The following is a 15,731-nucleotide window of genomic DNA, read 5'->3' as shown; positions in this document are numbered from 1 at the left end:
TACACTGCATGCATACCAGGAGTGTGTACGCATGTACGTGTGTGTACTCACCTATGAAGCCAGATGAGGGAGGATTGGGCTGGATGTTCTCCTGAGTGTTGCCTTGAATCACATCCCAGAGTTTCCACACGTAGCTGGGGTGAAGGATGTAGAAGGGCTGGCCGGGATGACGCTTGCGGTGCTCCACGTATGGACCAAACAGGTTGTAGTCTGGACTGGCATACCACTGATGTAGAAAGAGAGGGGTGAGGAGGAGGAGAGATGATCACACGGAGTTCAAACCACAGGGAGGTCAAATATTGCGAGTTTTGTCAAGACTTTGTACAAATTCTCATTCCTCTCAGCTTCTTCTCGACACTGGTCAATAAACATGTGTCAAACAGTTTCAGATGGCAAGATGAAATCAATATAGTCGTCATGAGGTGCCAGGTTTTCAGTCTCACTCTATATCACCTCCACCAGACAATGACAGAGTACCGCAAAGGGCGAATGGAGTGTGTACTGGCCCCTGGAGTCACTGAAAAATGTGCTTTACTTATTTTTTTTTACTTCACCTGGATGTTTGAGCTTCACTGTGCAGAATGATGTATGTGCAGAGTTTGACACTAGAAGACTGTTTTCATATTTATCTGCTGAAAGGAGGAAAGTTTATCTGTGCTCACGTTAAATCTCAATTTAAAGATTGTACATGCAAGGATGATTTGTGATATTACAACGAGATTGGGAGCCAATCCAGTATGCAAGTTACAGAAATGTGATGTGGAAACTTGACGCCTCCAGTGCACAAACACTGATAATGGACTTTACAGTGAAGTAGGATCTTGTGTCCAGCAGTTAAAACTTTTGAAATGAAAAATCCAGACTCTATGAATATGCAGACTCAAACATGTCTGGAGGGGATCTTTAAGAAAGATTATAAATGTGAAAATATGTTGAGAATAATTTGCCTAAAAGTAAGAGCTCCCTCTGTGCACATGCATTGAAAATGGAAGATACAGGAGCTGTGCTTGAAGATGAAAGAATCTGAATATTGTGAAGTGAGCGAGGTGAAAAACGAAATTCATTTCATGCCCAACTGTCCTTTATATCATGATTTGGCACAAATATAAATTACAGATTTTGATTCAATTAGAATTGAGGATGGAGCTTTAATTTAATACCTTTTTGATGAGGTTTTTGCTTTTTCTGAATATATTTCTAAAGCATGCAACAGTCAGAGAAATAAAACTTGAGAGATAAAATCCTCACACTTTAATTTATATTACAGGCTATCTATTTATGTATTTATTTATTTATAAACCAGCTCAGATATACAATGTTCTGTCATCAACAGATGCAAAAGTGGATTTGGTTTTGTTTGGATTGTGTTTATTTAAATTTGTACATTATGTTTGTGCTTGTGTTGCTGTGTCTTTGTTAGATGCTGGTGGGTTTACATGCCAGAATGTTTGGTTTGTTTTTGATTAATCTGTCTGAATGATTTCCATGAGGGATGGCTCATGTAAATAGTCAGATACAAAAATAAACTATTCATGTGTTCATTGTCTGGGGGGGATTTTTTTATATATTTGTAGGCAGGTGGAAATACGTGTAAAAGCCTGTGCTTATCTTTTCTTTTGTAATCTAGCCAATTGAATCGCTTGCTGAGCAGAATAACAGAGGTAATTGTTTTCAACATGGGCAAAGTGTAAAGGTAAAAGACAAGGATATTTATTCCTCTGATTTGGACGAACATCTTTCTCACTGATAGTACTGGATGTGGGTGACAATCAACATTTCCTGTACACCATCTTTAGATAGAAATTAAGTGGGAATGTACACCATCTTTAGACCGTATCCGGCACTTCTTGTCAGCAGCCATGACAGAAAACATTTCCTTTTGCAAAGGTCAAGGATTCAGAACAAAATGACACAACGGACACACATTGCCGGTAAGGCCACTGATTGAACTTCTCTATTAGCTGTATTTTAATGGCTTTAATAGCTTCTCTTCAAAGAAGATAGATTGTGAGGCAGGTGGAATATTTTTGAAAGCATCCTCACTTTATTTTTAGTGCATAAAACCTTTTGCACAGTAATGTATATACACAGTACAATGGATCACAGTGAAGTGGATTCTTTTCACAAACCATAAAGCACAGTGATGTAATTAGTGTGTCACTTATTGATGGAAATGAAATGGGAATGTAAACCATCTTTAGAATGTATCCGGCACTTTCCATCTGCAGCTGTGACAGAGAATTTCTTTCTTGAAATGTCAAGGATTCAAAACAAAATGACACAAGAGACACAGATTGGGGGTATGGCCACTGATCGTGAACTCGTCTGTTAGTTGTACTCTAATGGCTTTAATGGCTTCTCTTCAAAGAAAGACAGAAGAAAAGTTGTAAGGCAGGTGGAATATTTTTTTCCTGCTGTTTTTTGTGCTGCCTTAGTACTATAGGAGGGTGATGTTTTATTTACATTATTCACATATGGTTTTTGTTTTTTAACTTAAAAGATAAATAATGTATGATTTTGGAACAAAACAGAAATACAGAAATGCTCTCCATGCCACCAGATCAGCCTTTCAACAGAAATTCTCATGCAGATGAATAAACATGGCTCCTGAGAGATTTTTCCAGAAATTGCTTGACCTATATGTAAGACAGCCAGCCAGAAATTTTCATGTTAGAAAATAAACAGTTTTGGAGTCAGAATATTAAATAAAAACAAGCTGGCTGAGGTTGTCAAAACAGCCGTGAAAATTGTAAGCCTCTGAGAAAAATCATTAGAAGCTCTGTACAACATGGATGTATCCAGCTCTATGATTGATGACACTAAACACCATCTATGTTATGAATTTGTGAAAACTGTCTGCTGTCAGTGTTTTTGACCACACTTAGTAAACAAAAAGAGGTTTTTTTTGTATCAAGGACACTCAATATAATGAACAAATATGAACTCCTCCATCAGCTCCTGCACATTTATTTCTGATGTTACCTTTTTGTGTTGAGTTTGTTTTTACAGTGTTGCGTTTACTGTCTTACTGTTAATCTGTTCAATTTGGTGAAAGTATTCATCTATTCTATAATTCTGCCATTTTACCCACTGAATATACAGCCCTGTGCAAAAGTTTTTGGCACTTGATGCACTAGATGTTTAGATTCTTATCTGTCCTGCAATGCCATCTGGGAGGCGCCTGATCGGTCCCAAATTTATTCTGCAGCATGACAATGACCCAAAACATACTTGCCTGGGTCCAGATCTTTGAATCTGCCTGCTCCACTGAGTCAAATAACAATTCTGTCTGATACCAGGCAACAAACATACAGCCAGTCATATAGAACTAGCTTCAGAAACAAGAAGAACAAGGAGTCCTGCAACAGATGGTTTGGCCCTCACAGAGCCCTGATCCCAATATCATCAAGTCCATCTGGGATTACATGAAGAGACAGAGGCAACCGAGATGCCTAAATCCACAGAAGAACTGTGGCAAATTCTCAAAGATGCAGGAACAACCGACCTGCCAAGTACATTGAAAGACTGTGTGCAGGTGTAATGAGGAGAACTGCTGCTGTTTTAAAGGCAAAGTGTGGTCATAACAAATATTGATTTCATGAAGGGCGCAGAGATAGATAAGACCAGACAATGGATATGAAGGAGAGGGGGAGGGGAGGGGAGGTCAGTTGCAGGTGTGACCGCTGACATTCTGTTTGTGTGTTTGAAATGGCTGCTGGCATCACACGCGTCAAATCAGATTTGTTAAATTTTTCTTTCCATTTATTATGGCCTTGGTGTCACAATAAACGCATCCTCTATTGAAACTGCTTTATTGTCTTTTGAAGTTAACTGAGTTGAAAGCAGTGGCGGGTTGCAGACAGTCTAATGAACAGGCTGTTTGGTCTGTATGAGCACTAGGCTCATTTGATTAAAAAAAAAAAAGCACCTACCTTGTGTAAGTTGACAGCGTAAGGTGCAGGGTCCCAGGCCACCAGGGTCACATTCTTGTAGATAGAACTTGTGTTGAATCGATGCCTGGGATTGGCCAGAATCTGTAGAGGGAAATATATAGTGTATAGAAAATTAAATGCAAGTATTGAATCATATAGTAGCAGTTATTTTACCCAATACAACCAGCCTAAAAGCCAGAATCTCCTTAAAGCAATTAGGGCTGTGACTAACAATTATTTTCATTGCAGACTAATCTGCTTACTCAGCAATCCTCATAAATCTTTTAGTCTATAAAATGTCATATAATGTTGAAAAATGCACGTTATAATTCCCCAAAGCCATAAGGTAATGTATTCAAGTGTCTTTAATGTTTTGTCTGACCAACAGTCCAAGACCCAAATTCATTTATGATTACATAAAACAGAAAAAAGCAGAACCTCCTGATATTTGAAAGGCTAGCACCAGCAAACGTTTGGCAGTTTCTGTTGACCAACTAATCGGTTAATCGATTAACTGTTGCAGCTCTAAAGGCGATAGTTCAATGGTTCACACGGTCACCAGACTTCCTGGAGTCATGTCGTCATTGTGAGTGGAGACTCGACTGCTCCCTTCCGAGAAATATTCAAGCACATATCCGCCAGTAAAACAAGATGTCAGAGAGCTTTACAGGTGCAGGTATGTGGATTTTATTATTTCTGGACAGAGCCAGGCTAACTGTTTCCCCCTGTTTCCAGTCTTTATGCAAAGCTAAGCTAACCTGCATCTGGTTTTATCCTTATATTAAACTGACAGATAAGGAAGTTGTAGTGGAAACTTACTGAGAATGTATACTGAAATGCTGAATCATTGTAAGGTCAAGATGTCTTGTATGACTTGAACAGGTGTGTGACCCTGCCATACTTAGTGGGGGCCAGATGGACCAGCTGTAAAGATAAGATGTGGCCTTGCAGGGGTTCATCTCTTGTTAGTGTGTGTTGCAGTGACTGGCTCCAGCTGGAGATAATTAGGGGAGCTGTTTGCGTCAGTTAAAAGATATATAAGATATACTACATTTGTCTCCACGGGGAAGAGAACACAAGTGACATAAAACCAGTAGCACACAGTGTACCTAAAGATAAAACATAAACCAGCAGCATAAAAATCAGGAAAATCAAATCGACAACAGTAAACATAAAACATGCGGCATCACATTAGTCTTATCGCATTTCTCTACTGCACGTAAACCCTTAGCTAACGGCACCTTTTGTTGCATGGTGTTTGGAGTCCTGACATATGAGGGAATAAATGAATAAGTGACCTTGTTGTTCTCTGTGCCGAGGTACAAGACAAGTGTTCTGGTGTTGATCTTTAAGCATCTGTATGTACAGCATTGTGTGTACAGTGTTCTCTAACTGCATTGTGTGTGTGTACGACTGCTTCCTGAGGCCCAGAATTAAAGTACTTTCAGCTAAGACAGCTGAGACTGACGAGAGAGTTTAGTTTATTGTAATTATCCTTCAAGAGTGGTATCAATTTTCTCATCTTACTCTCTGCAAGACAGCAAATGAGCGTATTTCTAAAAATGTCAAACTATAAAGTCAAATCTATACTTAAAAGCAAGTTTATTAGGTACACCTTAATACCATAAAACTAATGCATCCCGCAATAAAGCACGTGTGGTTTTGCTGAATTGTATTGGTTTATACGTATGAATGGGATGGACAAAATATTAGAAACACCTATGAATATATATAGTACTTCACAAAAGTTTTAGGCACTTCAGATTCTTATGCATTATGCACTATCATCACAGAGGCGTCTGATCTGTCCCAAATTTATTCTGCAGTATGACGACCCCAAGCATACTCGCCTGGGTCCAAGCCTTTGAATCCGCCCACGCGACTAAGTCAAACTTACAGCCAGACTCATAGAGAACCGTCCTCAACAACAAGAACAAGGAGTCCTGCAACAGATGGTATGGCCCCAAGAGATCCCTGATCTCATCACCATGGAGTCCGTCTGGGATTACATGAAGAGACAGAAGCAACTGAGACGCCTGAATCCACAGAAGAACTGTGGCAACTTCTCCAAGATGCAGGAACAACCGACCTGCCAAATACCTTAAAAACCTGTGTGCAAGTGTACCGACGAGAACTGCTGCTGTTTTAAAGGCAAAGCGTCATCAAAGCAAATATTGATTTCATTTAGGTTTCTCACTTTCTACATTTCGTGCCTAAAACTTTTGCACAGTACTGCATCTACACAGCAGGATTTTTACTATAATGCATAATTGATAGTGAGAGTAATCATCTCTATTCACAAATGGTTTTTGAGCCAAAATAAAAAAACAAGAGTGAAGCAACACTAACAACCAAACCATCAATAAAACAACACTTACTACACAATAAAAACATTTTAGAACAACTGTGTAACGTGTATGATAATATGGACTGAAGTCATAAATCATGAATTATTATGCCACTCCACATAACTTACGTGCGTTTCAGTGAATATGACGCAGCTCTCTCAGATATATAACTATTAATGATTCATTATGATGCATCATATAAGACCAGACTCACCTGCGAGTTGATGATGCGGATGGTGGTTTTGTTCCCCACGTCTCTCTCGTATCCTTCTGTAGGTGCAGCATTGAACCTTAAAACTGCATCATGAGTATCTGAAATGCAAATACGCAATATTATTAAGTCATTATTGTACACAGGAAAATGTCACAGTATCATCACAATAAGACACCTTCAGTATTGAGCTTCAGTAGGAAATGAGGTTTTTTTCCTCCCCCCACTCCTCACTTTGCTGAGGTTTTTTTGCACCTTTCTACAGATATATGAGCACTGAGGTTCACACTCATCCCTACTGGCAAACATTATTGAGTTGTCTCCATAAATTTAAATTAAGACGAACTGCCTGAAATCAAGAGCTTTTGCACTTTAAATGTTTCACATTAGCCAGGTCTTCAGGCTGTCACCGCTGTCCTCAAGAATTACTGCTTAGTCTTATCATTTTTTGGAGGCAATTTCAAACAGAATAGAGCAACGTGAAACATAGGAAGGCATACTGTGACTCACTGAAATATGCACACATTCATTTGCATATGTATGACTTCCAACTCATGCACATACACACACACACACACACACACACACACACACACACACACACAGTATCTGTTTTGCAGATAGTGAGATCAATGGCCCGGCAACATCAAACAAGTTTTTTTTGTGGCAGGAATTCACTATGACAACACGGTGACTGCAGCGCTGTAAATTATGATCACACTGATGGGCGAACAATGATGTCTGGCAGGCTCACAGAAGTAACCAAAGTGCTCTCTAGTGGTTAGTTCGGGTAACTGATGAGCCACCACTAACTCGCAGAACATTTCAGTTTCCAACTCTGCAAGTCCGCATTGTTTGGTTCATATGGCGTCCTTCACTTTTCACACACCAACATGAAATCCTCAGCTTGATGGATGGTTGTAGTAATAATTACAAACTTGTAATGTCCGCCTGTCTGTTGATCGATCCATCAGTGCCACTGATCCTATCGTGTTGATCTGACACCAGAATGGATGATCCTCCAGCTTTTGATCTGATACTCTTTCATCACTGCCACCCCTGCACTGTTACAACACTGATCGGCATTCAGAACAACAACAACCTACCTACTGCAAACACTCAGGGAACACAGTGCAGTGGTGGACAGTAATGCAATACATTTACTCTTGTAAACATTTTTTTTTTTTTTACAATTGTTTGTAATTTTGAAGTACTTGTACTTTAATTTCTACTGCACTAGACTTTGGAGGCAAATATTGTACTTTTAACTCCACTATATTTATCTGACAGCTTTACTACTTAGTTACTGAGCAGATTCAAATTATTAATACAAAATAGAATTAACTAAAAATAATAATGTAACATTACAGATTGAGCTACCCAACAGTATATAAAAGTATTTACAATCAGCCCCACTTTTACCAGCTGTAACATTAAAGGGATGCTTACAAATGAATGCATTCATGGATATAATCCAATAAAATGACAAATGATTCTGAAATGGGCCATTTTGCATAATGAGTTACTTGTGGTACTTTAGAGTATATTTTGGTGCTAATACTTTTGTACTTTTACCTAAAGATATCTTTCAGACATGTATTAAGAAACACACACATATTGTGCTTGGAACAATAATGTGTGTCTGATATTGTTTTTCCACAAAAAAAGTAAAGTTGTAATGTAATTATCTATCTAAAAAATCTATGAATATGCTAATGTGTTAAATTTAAAAAAAACAAACAAACAGCTGGACACAAGATGCCTCCTACTTCACTATCAAGTTCATTCTCAGTGTTCTGCGCACTGGAGGCTTCAAGTTTCCACATCACACTTTTGTAAGTTGCACACTGGACTGTGATTGGCTTCTAAACTAGTTGTGATGTCACAAATCCTGATCATAGGCCCGCCCCTTAAAATGAGAAACTTTCCACTTTCAGTGGATGAATGTGGAAACAGCCTTCTAGTGTCAAACTCTGCACATACATCTTTCTGCACAGACTGCAGGAACAAGAAGAAAAACATGTTTTTGAGTAGAGGCACTTTAGGTAAAATCTTGAAAAAAATGAGTATTTCTACACTGTGGTATTGTTACTTTTATTAAAGTAAAAAAGTACTTGCCCATCACTGCTGGCTTGACATTGACTTCACCCTCCTGCTCCAATATAATCCTGTCAACATGCCTGCTCCCTACAGAGCTACACCAGACTGATGGAATTTCAATAAGGTTTTCTTAAAAGCACAGATCGTTCTGTATCTACATCCAGAAGAAATGCATGTTGGTGATAAAGGCAAAAAGTCTGAAGCTCATTTTAGAGAAGAGAGGAGACTCATATTTTTACACATTATATAAATATTTCGTGAAATTGTATGTGTTTATTTGCTTTATTTATGTATTTATTATTACTTTATTTATTTTATTTTCACAACTATTTCTAGTTTTGTTGCTCCAGGGTGTTTTTGATGATGTTTTTACACACATGTGCCACCACAAGTTAGTACATACACTGTTGTTTTTACATATTTAAGCCTTTGGCTCATTGAACCTCAAGTGCCAAGTAATACATGCTGCTCTTATTAGTGTTAATAAAAGAGCCTTGATTGTATATTTTTATTATTTATACGTGTGCAGCCACTATCACACATTCTTTATTTTATGTTCATGAGAAAGTATCGCACAATGTAATTAAACATAAAATAAGGCACACTTGAGCGTATTCATGAATGCTAATAGAAATGCCTGAATGGAAACCCGCTCACACGTCAGTTGTGTTCATGACAAATAACTTGTATGGTTATTTTTTTCCCCTACAGCAAGTGATGTTCTATCTTGTCTGACTGTGACCCCTTAAAATGAGGTGCGACCCCTTCACAGGCTGCAGAGTAGTGAGCGGTTTGATCAAAGAATCGTTCGTCGTTTCATTTGATTCCTTCTCAGAGGAGCCCTGGAGGTTTAAAGCCAGTCAAGAAATAAAATAGTCCAAAAATACACACATTCATTATCAAAAGTTAAAAAAAAAAATCTATTCACAACAGACCAAAGTGATTGTATTACCTCACTCCCAAGTTAAGAAGCAGGAGTTTGAAACATCTTGAAGATTATATAGTTTAAAACCAGCTCCAGGCTTTTCTAGTCTTATCTTCATTTCAAGGCTTTTATTTTAACTTTCCAATGCTTCTGCAACTCTACATTCTTTCTAAACTGAAAAAAAGTGCTGCATGTTAAAACATCAACTCTTCTATCTCTTCAGAGAAACCAGACAGATCCGCACGTGCAACATGTAGCACTTGTTTTTTCTATCCTTTCCACTTTTTGTTTATCTGATTAACATCAACCTGACTAGGATCAATACTCCAGTCTCTCCTTGTGTTTGCAATTATCTTCTTAATTTCATTATCGCTGCATGTTGTTTCTCCAGAGTGAAAACCACTTTATATTCCTTCTGTCTTTCTTTTTCTGTTTTTTTATAGAGCCACCAACCTATTAACCAATAGTATGTCCAGTCTGGTCAACATTAGTTTTTCGAGAGGAAATGCCTCGAGCTCATGATGGATTTTTAAATTGGTTTTCAAGAAAAGTTCATGAAAGGAGTTCGACTTACTGGTGGTGAAAGGTTGCAACATATTTTATCATTAAATGTTTCTAATATTGTCTCATCATCCATACAGTGTATGTATATGAGAGAGTACAAATATTAAAGACATCTGACATTATAATTTCCTCAACAGCAATACAAACTACAACCTGTCTGACACAGGGGCAACAAGTATTTAAAATATTATTTCACAAAAGTGGTATTTATGACAAGGGTCGGGTATATCCTCTTACAGACAAATCACCACATTAAATAGTTGAGCGATTATATTAATGGCTGAAATTAAATGCTGGCTTTTTTAAACTGTCTGTGTGAAAAAGAGAGAGAGGGGGAATTACATCCACTGGTTCGATGGTTTTAAGGGTTTAAGCGTTTGTGCTTCGTACATCAGCAGTAATTTTTCAGAGGCAGCTCTATCGTAAAGTATGTGAAGCTTGTGACATATACGGTGATTACACTACAATATTACAACACCATTATTCACACTCTGTCATACAGGTTTTGATTAATTTAATGCTCAAGTGTGCATCTATCCACGTCTATGAGATTAAACCGCTCACCGCTGCTACTTCTGTTGATGCAGTATTTTTCCACGTTCTTCTTGTCACATTATAAATAAATTTCACAGTTTTCGATCGACACTCCTGGCACTGAGGCACAGCCTATTTGCACTCTTTAGAACGTGTTAGATGCCTCATGTTGATTTACAAACTCAAACATAGATACTGTACGTAGTTAGATTGTTATATTGTGACACAGCTGCTAGTTGGCTTTAAACTTGTATAATATAACTGAGTTTTTGTACAGCAGCTGCTTCTATAGTTATGATTCAGTTACTTCAGAGTGAGGTGTCTTTAAGTGCGGATGTCGGTTTCCTTGCCTGACAAATAAAACTATAGAGAGGAAGTTAATGTCCTCAGCAGGACGGCAGTAATAATTAATGTGAATTTCTGTTTTATCGATCAAGTGAAGAAGGTTATCCAGTCAGTTGTTTGTCAGTTTGTCCAACTCATAAAAAGGAAAGAAAGAAGATAGAAATTAGATAACTTGTCATCTGTGAATACATTTTTTAAAATCCAACTTTATTCTAATATCAATCACAGCTCTTCTCCTGGCTCCAGTCCTGGCTCCAGTTATTTCTGGGACATACTGTATTTCCTCTGTATTGACCACTTTGTACTGGCTCCCTGTTATGCTATAAATTGATTTTTTTAATGACTGCTCACTTCTGAAAATCTATTAAAAAGACCTTGTTCCAAATAAATTACCAGCCTAATCCCAGTGTGGGGCCCTGCTGTGCTGGCTATGGACCATTTTAAGGATAATCAACTGTTTTAAAAGATTTCTACTACATTAACCTTTTGTGCTCAGACACACAAGTCTTCTTTTGAATATTTTCTAAAAGTATTTTTTATAAGAAAGCTTTTGTCACAGTTTGCCACATGTTCTGGTTTTGTTCTGTAGCATCTTTGACAGTTTTTTTATCCTCTTCTCTGTGAAGCACTTGTGGCTTTAAGAAAAGCACTGTGTAAATAAATATTGCTATTATAATTTACATGAGTGATGAAATGTTTAGTTGATCAATCTAGAAAATAAATTGACAGAAGTTTGATTATTTGTTCAGGTTATTTTTCAAGCAAAATGCCAAACAATCACTGACTGCAGATTTTTAAATGTGATGATTTGCTGTTTTGTTTATTTGATGTAGTAATTGTAAACTGAATATGGGATTTTGACTGTTGGTTGAACAAAATAAGTCATTTCAAGTCACCTTGGGCTCCTTAGATATTGTGATGGGCATTTTCCACTGTTATCTGACTTTTTTAAACTAACTGATTAATTGACTAGACAAAAATTGATAGATTATTATAAGATTAACCATTATGAAGATAATATTTGCATCAGGGCTATTTCTGTTTTGTCTCATGTATTCACGTGCAAAATAACAAGAAAATAAAAATATATTAACTTACATTTAGGTTTAATGCCATAATAGGTAGGATTTTATTGTGATTATAGCATGGTTCAAATTATTCTGATGGCATAAACCCAGTGAAAAAAGGTAGTCTATGTGTTGCTTTCAAATATATTAATCTCAGTGGGTTTTTTTTTCGTTTGTTTGTTTTTAAAACTACCACTGGGGGGCGCCACGTTAGAAATTAAATACAATCAAATAGCAGTTACAAAAGGACAACAAAACAAATAAGTCATATTTGATCCTCCAAAAAACAAAAATCTAAAATCATGAGCCAAATTTTGCAGAAATACTACAAAGAGGCATAGCAGTCGGTGACACATTCAACAAAACAGACTGCTGGATCCTCAATGTGATATTTACTCAACAACAAAAACTACAGACTCAAAAATGAGAGAGAGAGTTAACAGTTAACATTACAAACCCCAGAAAGAGAATATTTGTTGCAGGGCTATTCCACTGAATCGAATAATGCTGTAATGTGTTATTATCTCAGCCCCCTGTGCTGTACTGAGGAAGCTGTTCATTCTGGTGACCACATGATGGCAGCCGCACATCACACTAACCCTGACACTGAACTGAAATCTTAGCTACAAAGCTCTCACATGCTGCAGCCAGTGAGAAACACAATTATCTAAATGTCAGCCAAACTGCAAGTGGCAGAGAAAAGGGCTTTGAGTTTCACATCTCAGGTGATTTCTCACAGTTTGCAGTTATAAAATGTGTTTTTTGATTCAGTGCATCGTTTTGGTGAGGAAAGCACGGGGAGAAAGAAGCAGACAGATTGGGTTCCATGCAGTTTGATTTCCTGTTGAGTCTAAGCTGGAGAATTAATGTAACAAAGTCAAGCGTTTAAAACACTGTGAGGCTGTTCAATAATTAATCGGCTTCAACACATTTATCTCATCTGTCAAGTCAGTAAGTCCCCCCATCAAGCAAAATCTCTTTTTTTGAGAACTGAATACCATGATGATGACACACTGAACCAATACTCGGCTGCTGTTTGACATAAAGATGTATGTGGTCGCCCTCAAAAAAAAAAAAAAAACTGGTCATGAATGACAATTTTTTGACTACTTACTTCCTGTTTTCTAGTGAAGTAGGCTCAGAACAGATTTGTACTGCTTTATGTATGCTCAGAACAAGTATGATGCTGAATAGATATGCTCACTTCCTTTATTTATGAGCATGTGCATATGGGCCACATTACTGGACAGAAATAAGAAAAAACAAGCATGGAAGATGATGACACATCAACAGATTAGAAAACACCTGCCGAGTTTAAATCCGAGGCCTGGCGCTCAAAGCTGAAGACTGCCTCTCTTTTCTTTGTTACTTAAAATAGTGAAGTCAACCTCAGTATTGAAAAAGAAACCAGAAACACCAAAAACATTTTAATACACAGCCACACGCTCAGACATAGTGAATATATTTCATTTCCCCTCGTTTTATTTACTGACTGCAGTTTTAGTCTGTGTTGTTTTCTGTGAAGGAAGTTTGCAGAAAATCTGTTTGCACCTACAGCTTTATAAATAAATCTGACCTTATAATGATTTCTCTTACAGCAGGGGAACTTTTCCAACAGCGAATGGAGGCATTAGCGTTGAAAGACTGCGATACTCACTTACAGCACCACCGGTAATTCCACTGTGATCACAAGTCAAGTGCAGATGTAGCTTTGCATAACCTGCATGCATCTGGGTTTCTTGTCAAACTTTTTAAGCCTTCTTGTCTTTCTATGACATTGTTATCTGGGACAGGCAGAGTCTATATCATTCTGTCGGCATATAGAAATGTTATAGAAATATAGTGCATACTGTAAAACTGAAGCCCCCCCCCCACCCTGATATTAATTCTAGTTTTTGCTCTTGAGCACCTGAATTCACAATTAAATGCAAGGAGGCTATATGTGATGTGAAGGCGCCTGATTGGTTACCGGAGGGGGTTCTGCTTTTTTTTCTAGTGAGCCATCTGTCCCTGAGTTCACACTCTCCCCACTTACCAAAGAGCTGCCAAAGACTCTAAACCAAGAGCACACACACTCAAGCGCAAAGACATATAGCCTACTAGGCACACATTCAACCCTGCTCACAATCAGCTTGACAACTTAATAAGTAAATGCCATGCAAAATCCTACGCACATGCAAATCATTACTGAGTGCAAATGGATATTGTTGACCTTTAAAGATTCCCTCCAGACATGTTGTAAGAGGTATATAAAATTATCTACTTTGAATAATAATTTGTGTCTTATATGTTTTTTCCACACAAAAAAAGTTCAATTATCTTATATGTGCGTGCACAGGAGATTTTCAGTTTTCCACATCACAATTGTGTAAACTGAATATTGGACCAGGACTGGTTCCAGACTAGTTATGGTATCACAAATCCTGCTCAAACTCTGATTTTCAATGAGCACAGAGAAACTTTCCACTTTCAGCAGATGAATGTGAAAACAGCCTTTAAATGTCAAATTCTGCACGTACATCATTCTGCACAGTGAAGCTCAAACATCGAAGTCAAGTAAAAAGAAGAAAAAAAACCAACACATTTTTGAGTGGAGCGGCACTTTAAAGTTCAACATCTTAGCCATCACGCCCTAAGCATAAGAGATCAAGAATAGAATACATTGATGTTGACATGAATACAGCTTAGTCACTTGCATGGTTAACCTGATTCACTTATGTTCAACTGGAGTTGTTGGCAAACTCCAGTAAATATCTTAACACGGATCTGAACAATCTTATTATACCTGTACTTTACAGGTACAGCTACACTATATACACATACGCTTTGTAGCGCTTGTTGGATGTAAGCTGCTCCATTAGAAACTCAACACTTCTTGCATAAGTTTTTTTGCATATGTTTCACAATAAAAGACTTTAGTGAAGTGAAACATTATGGCCACTGACCCGGTGGAAGTTTGAAACAGATGGAAGAGCACTGAGACCGCGTTAACGTTCACCAGTGCCACACATCACATGACATTAACAGCAAACAGGGGAACTAATGCTTTTCTCTAATATTAGCTTGTCTCAAACCAAGGTCCTTTTATTTAAGAATATATGATGCTACTATTGTTCTGTTGGCCATTTTACTTTGAATCTTAATGATTTTGGTTACTACTCGACCTTTCCTTTAGTGCCACAAACAGGCTAAAATCTCCACTTGAAATCTCAGCCCTTATAGTGTCACAACATACAAAACTTCATTAATAATGGTATGTTGTGCCACAACGTACCATTATAAATTAGTACATTCAGTCCAACGATTGCTAAGGCACCACAAATACCAGAATAAGGAGCATGTTGTTTGTTACAATACTTACCGGTATGTTGTGTCACAACATCATAATTTTTTTTATTTTTTTCAGTGAAAATGAAATGCAAAAATTACTATTGCCATTAAAATTGTGACTCGAATCGCAATATATGTCAAAATAATCGCAATATGATTTTTTTTGCACATTGTTCTGCCCTAATAAGAAATATCAACAGATCAGACAGACAGATTGCAGCGAAAGCTTCTAAGTAAACTGATGCTCCCTGGAAAATTGTTCTATTTTGGACATTCCCAGCTTTCCTCTTGCACTATCCAGGGATCCACTCCCCAACTTTACACAGCAGATAATCATAATCTAACAGGCAGAGGGTTGTGAAATTTGCTAAAACA

General features: G+C 37.6%; 1 protein-coding gene across 3 annotated transcripts in view; it reads right to left on the bottom strand.

Moving 5' to 3' along the window:
• Positions 1-15,731, bottom strand: part of st6gal2a (ST6 beta-galactosamide alpha-2,6-sialyltranferase 2a) — a 64,946-nt gene that overhangs the window by 12,484 nt on the left and 36,731 nt on the right. For all 3 annotated transcript variants that reach the window (XM_042426614.1, XM_042426615.1, XM_042426616.1), the window contains 3 exons: positions 6,495-6,592; positions 3,933-4,034; positions 52-226 (listed from right to left, as the gene is read on the bottom strand). In XM_042426614.1, coding sequence (XP_042282548.1) covers positions 52-226; positions 3,933-4,034; positions 6,495-6,592 — 375 coding nt within the window. The remainder of the gene's footprint in view (positions 1-51; positions 227-3,932; positions 4,035-6,494; positions 6,593-15,731) is intronic.

The sequence above is a fragment of the Thunnus maccoyii genome, chromosome 11 (genome assembly GCF_910596095.1).
Source record: "Thunnus maccoyii chromosome 11, fThuMac1.1, whole genome shotgun sequence".
Lineage (NCBI taxonomy): Eukaryota > Metazoa > Chordata > Actinopteri > Scombriformes > Scombridae > Thunnus > Thunnus maccoyii.
Note: the sequence above shows the minus strand (reverse complement) of the source record. Positions and strands in the feature narration are given on the sequence as shown.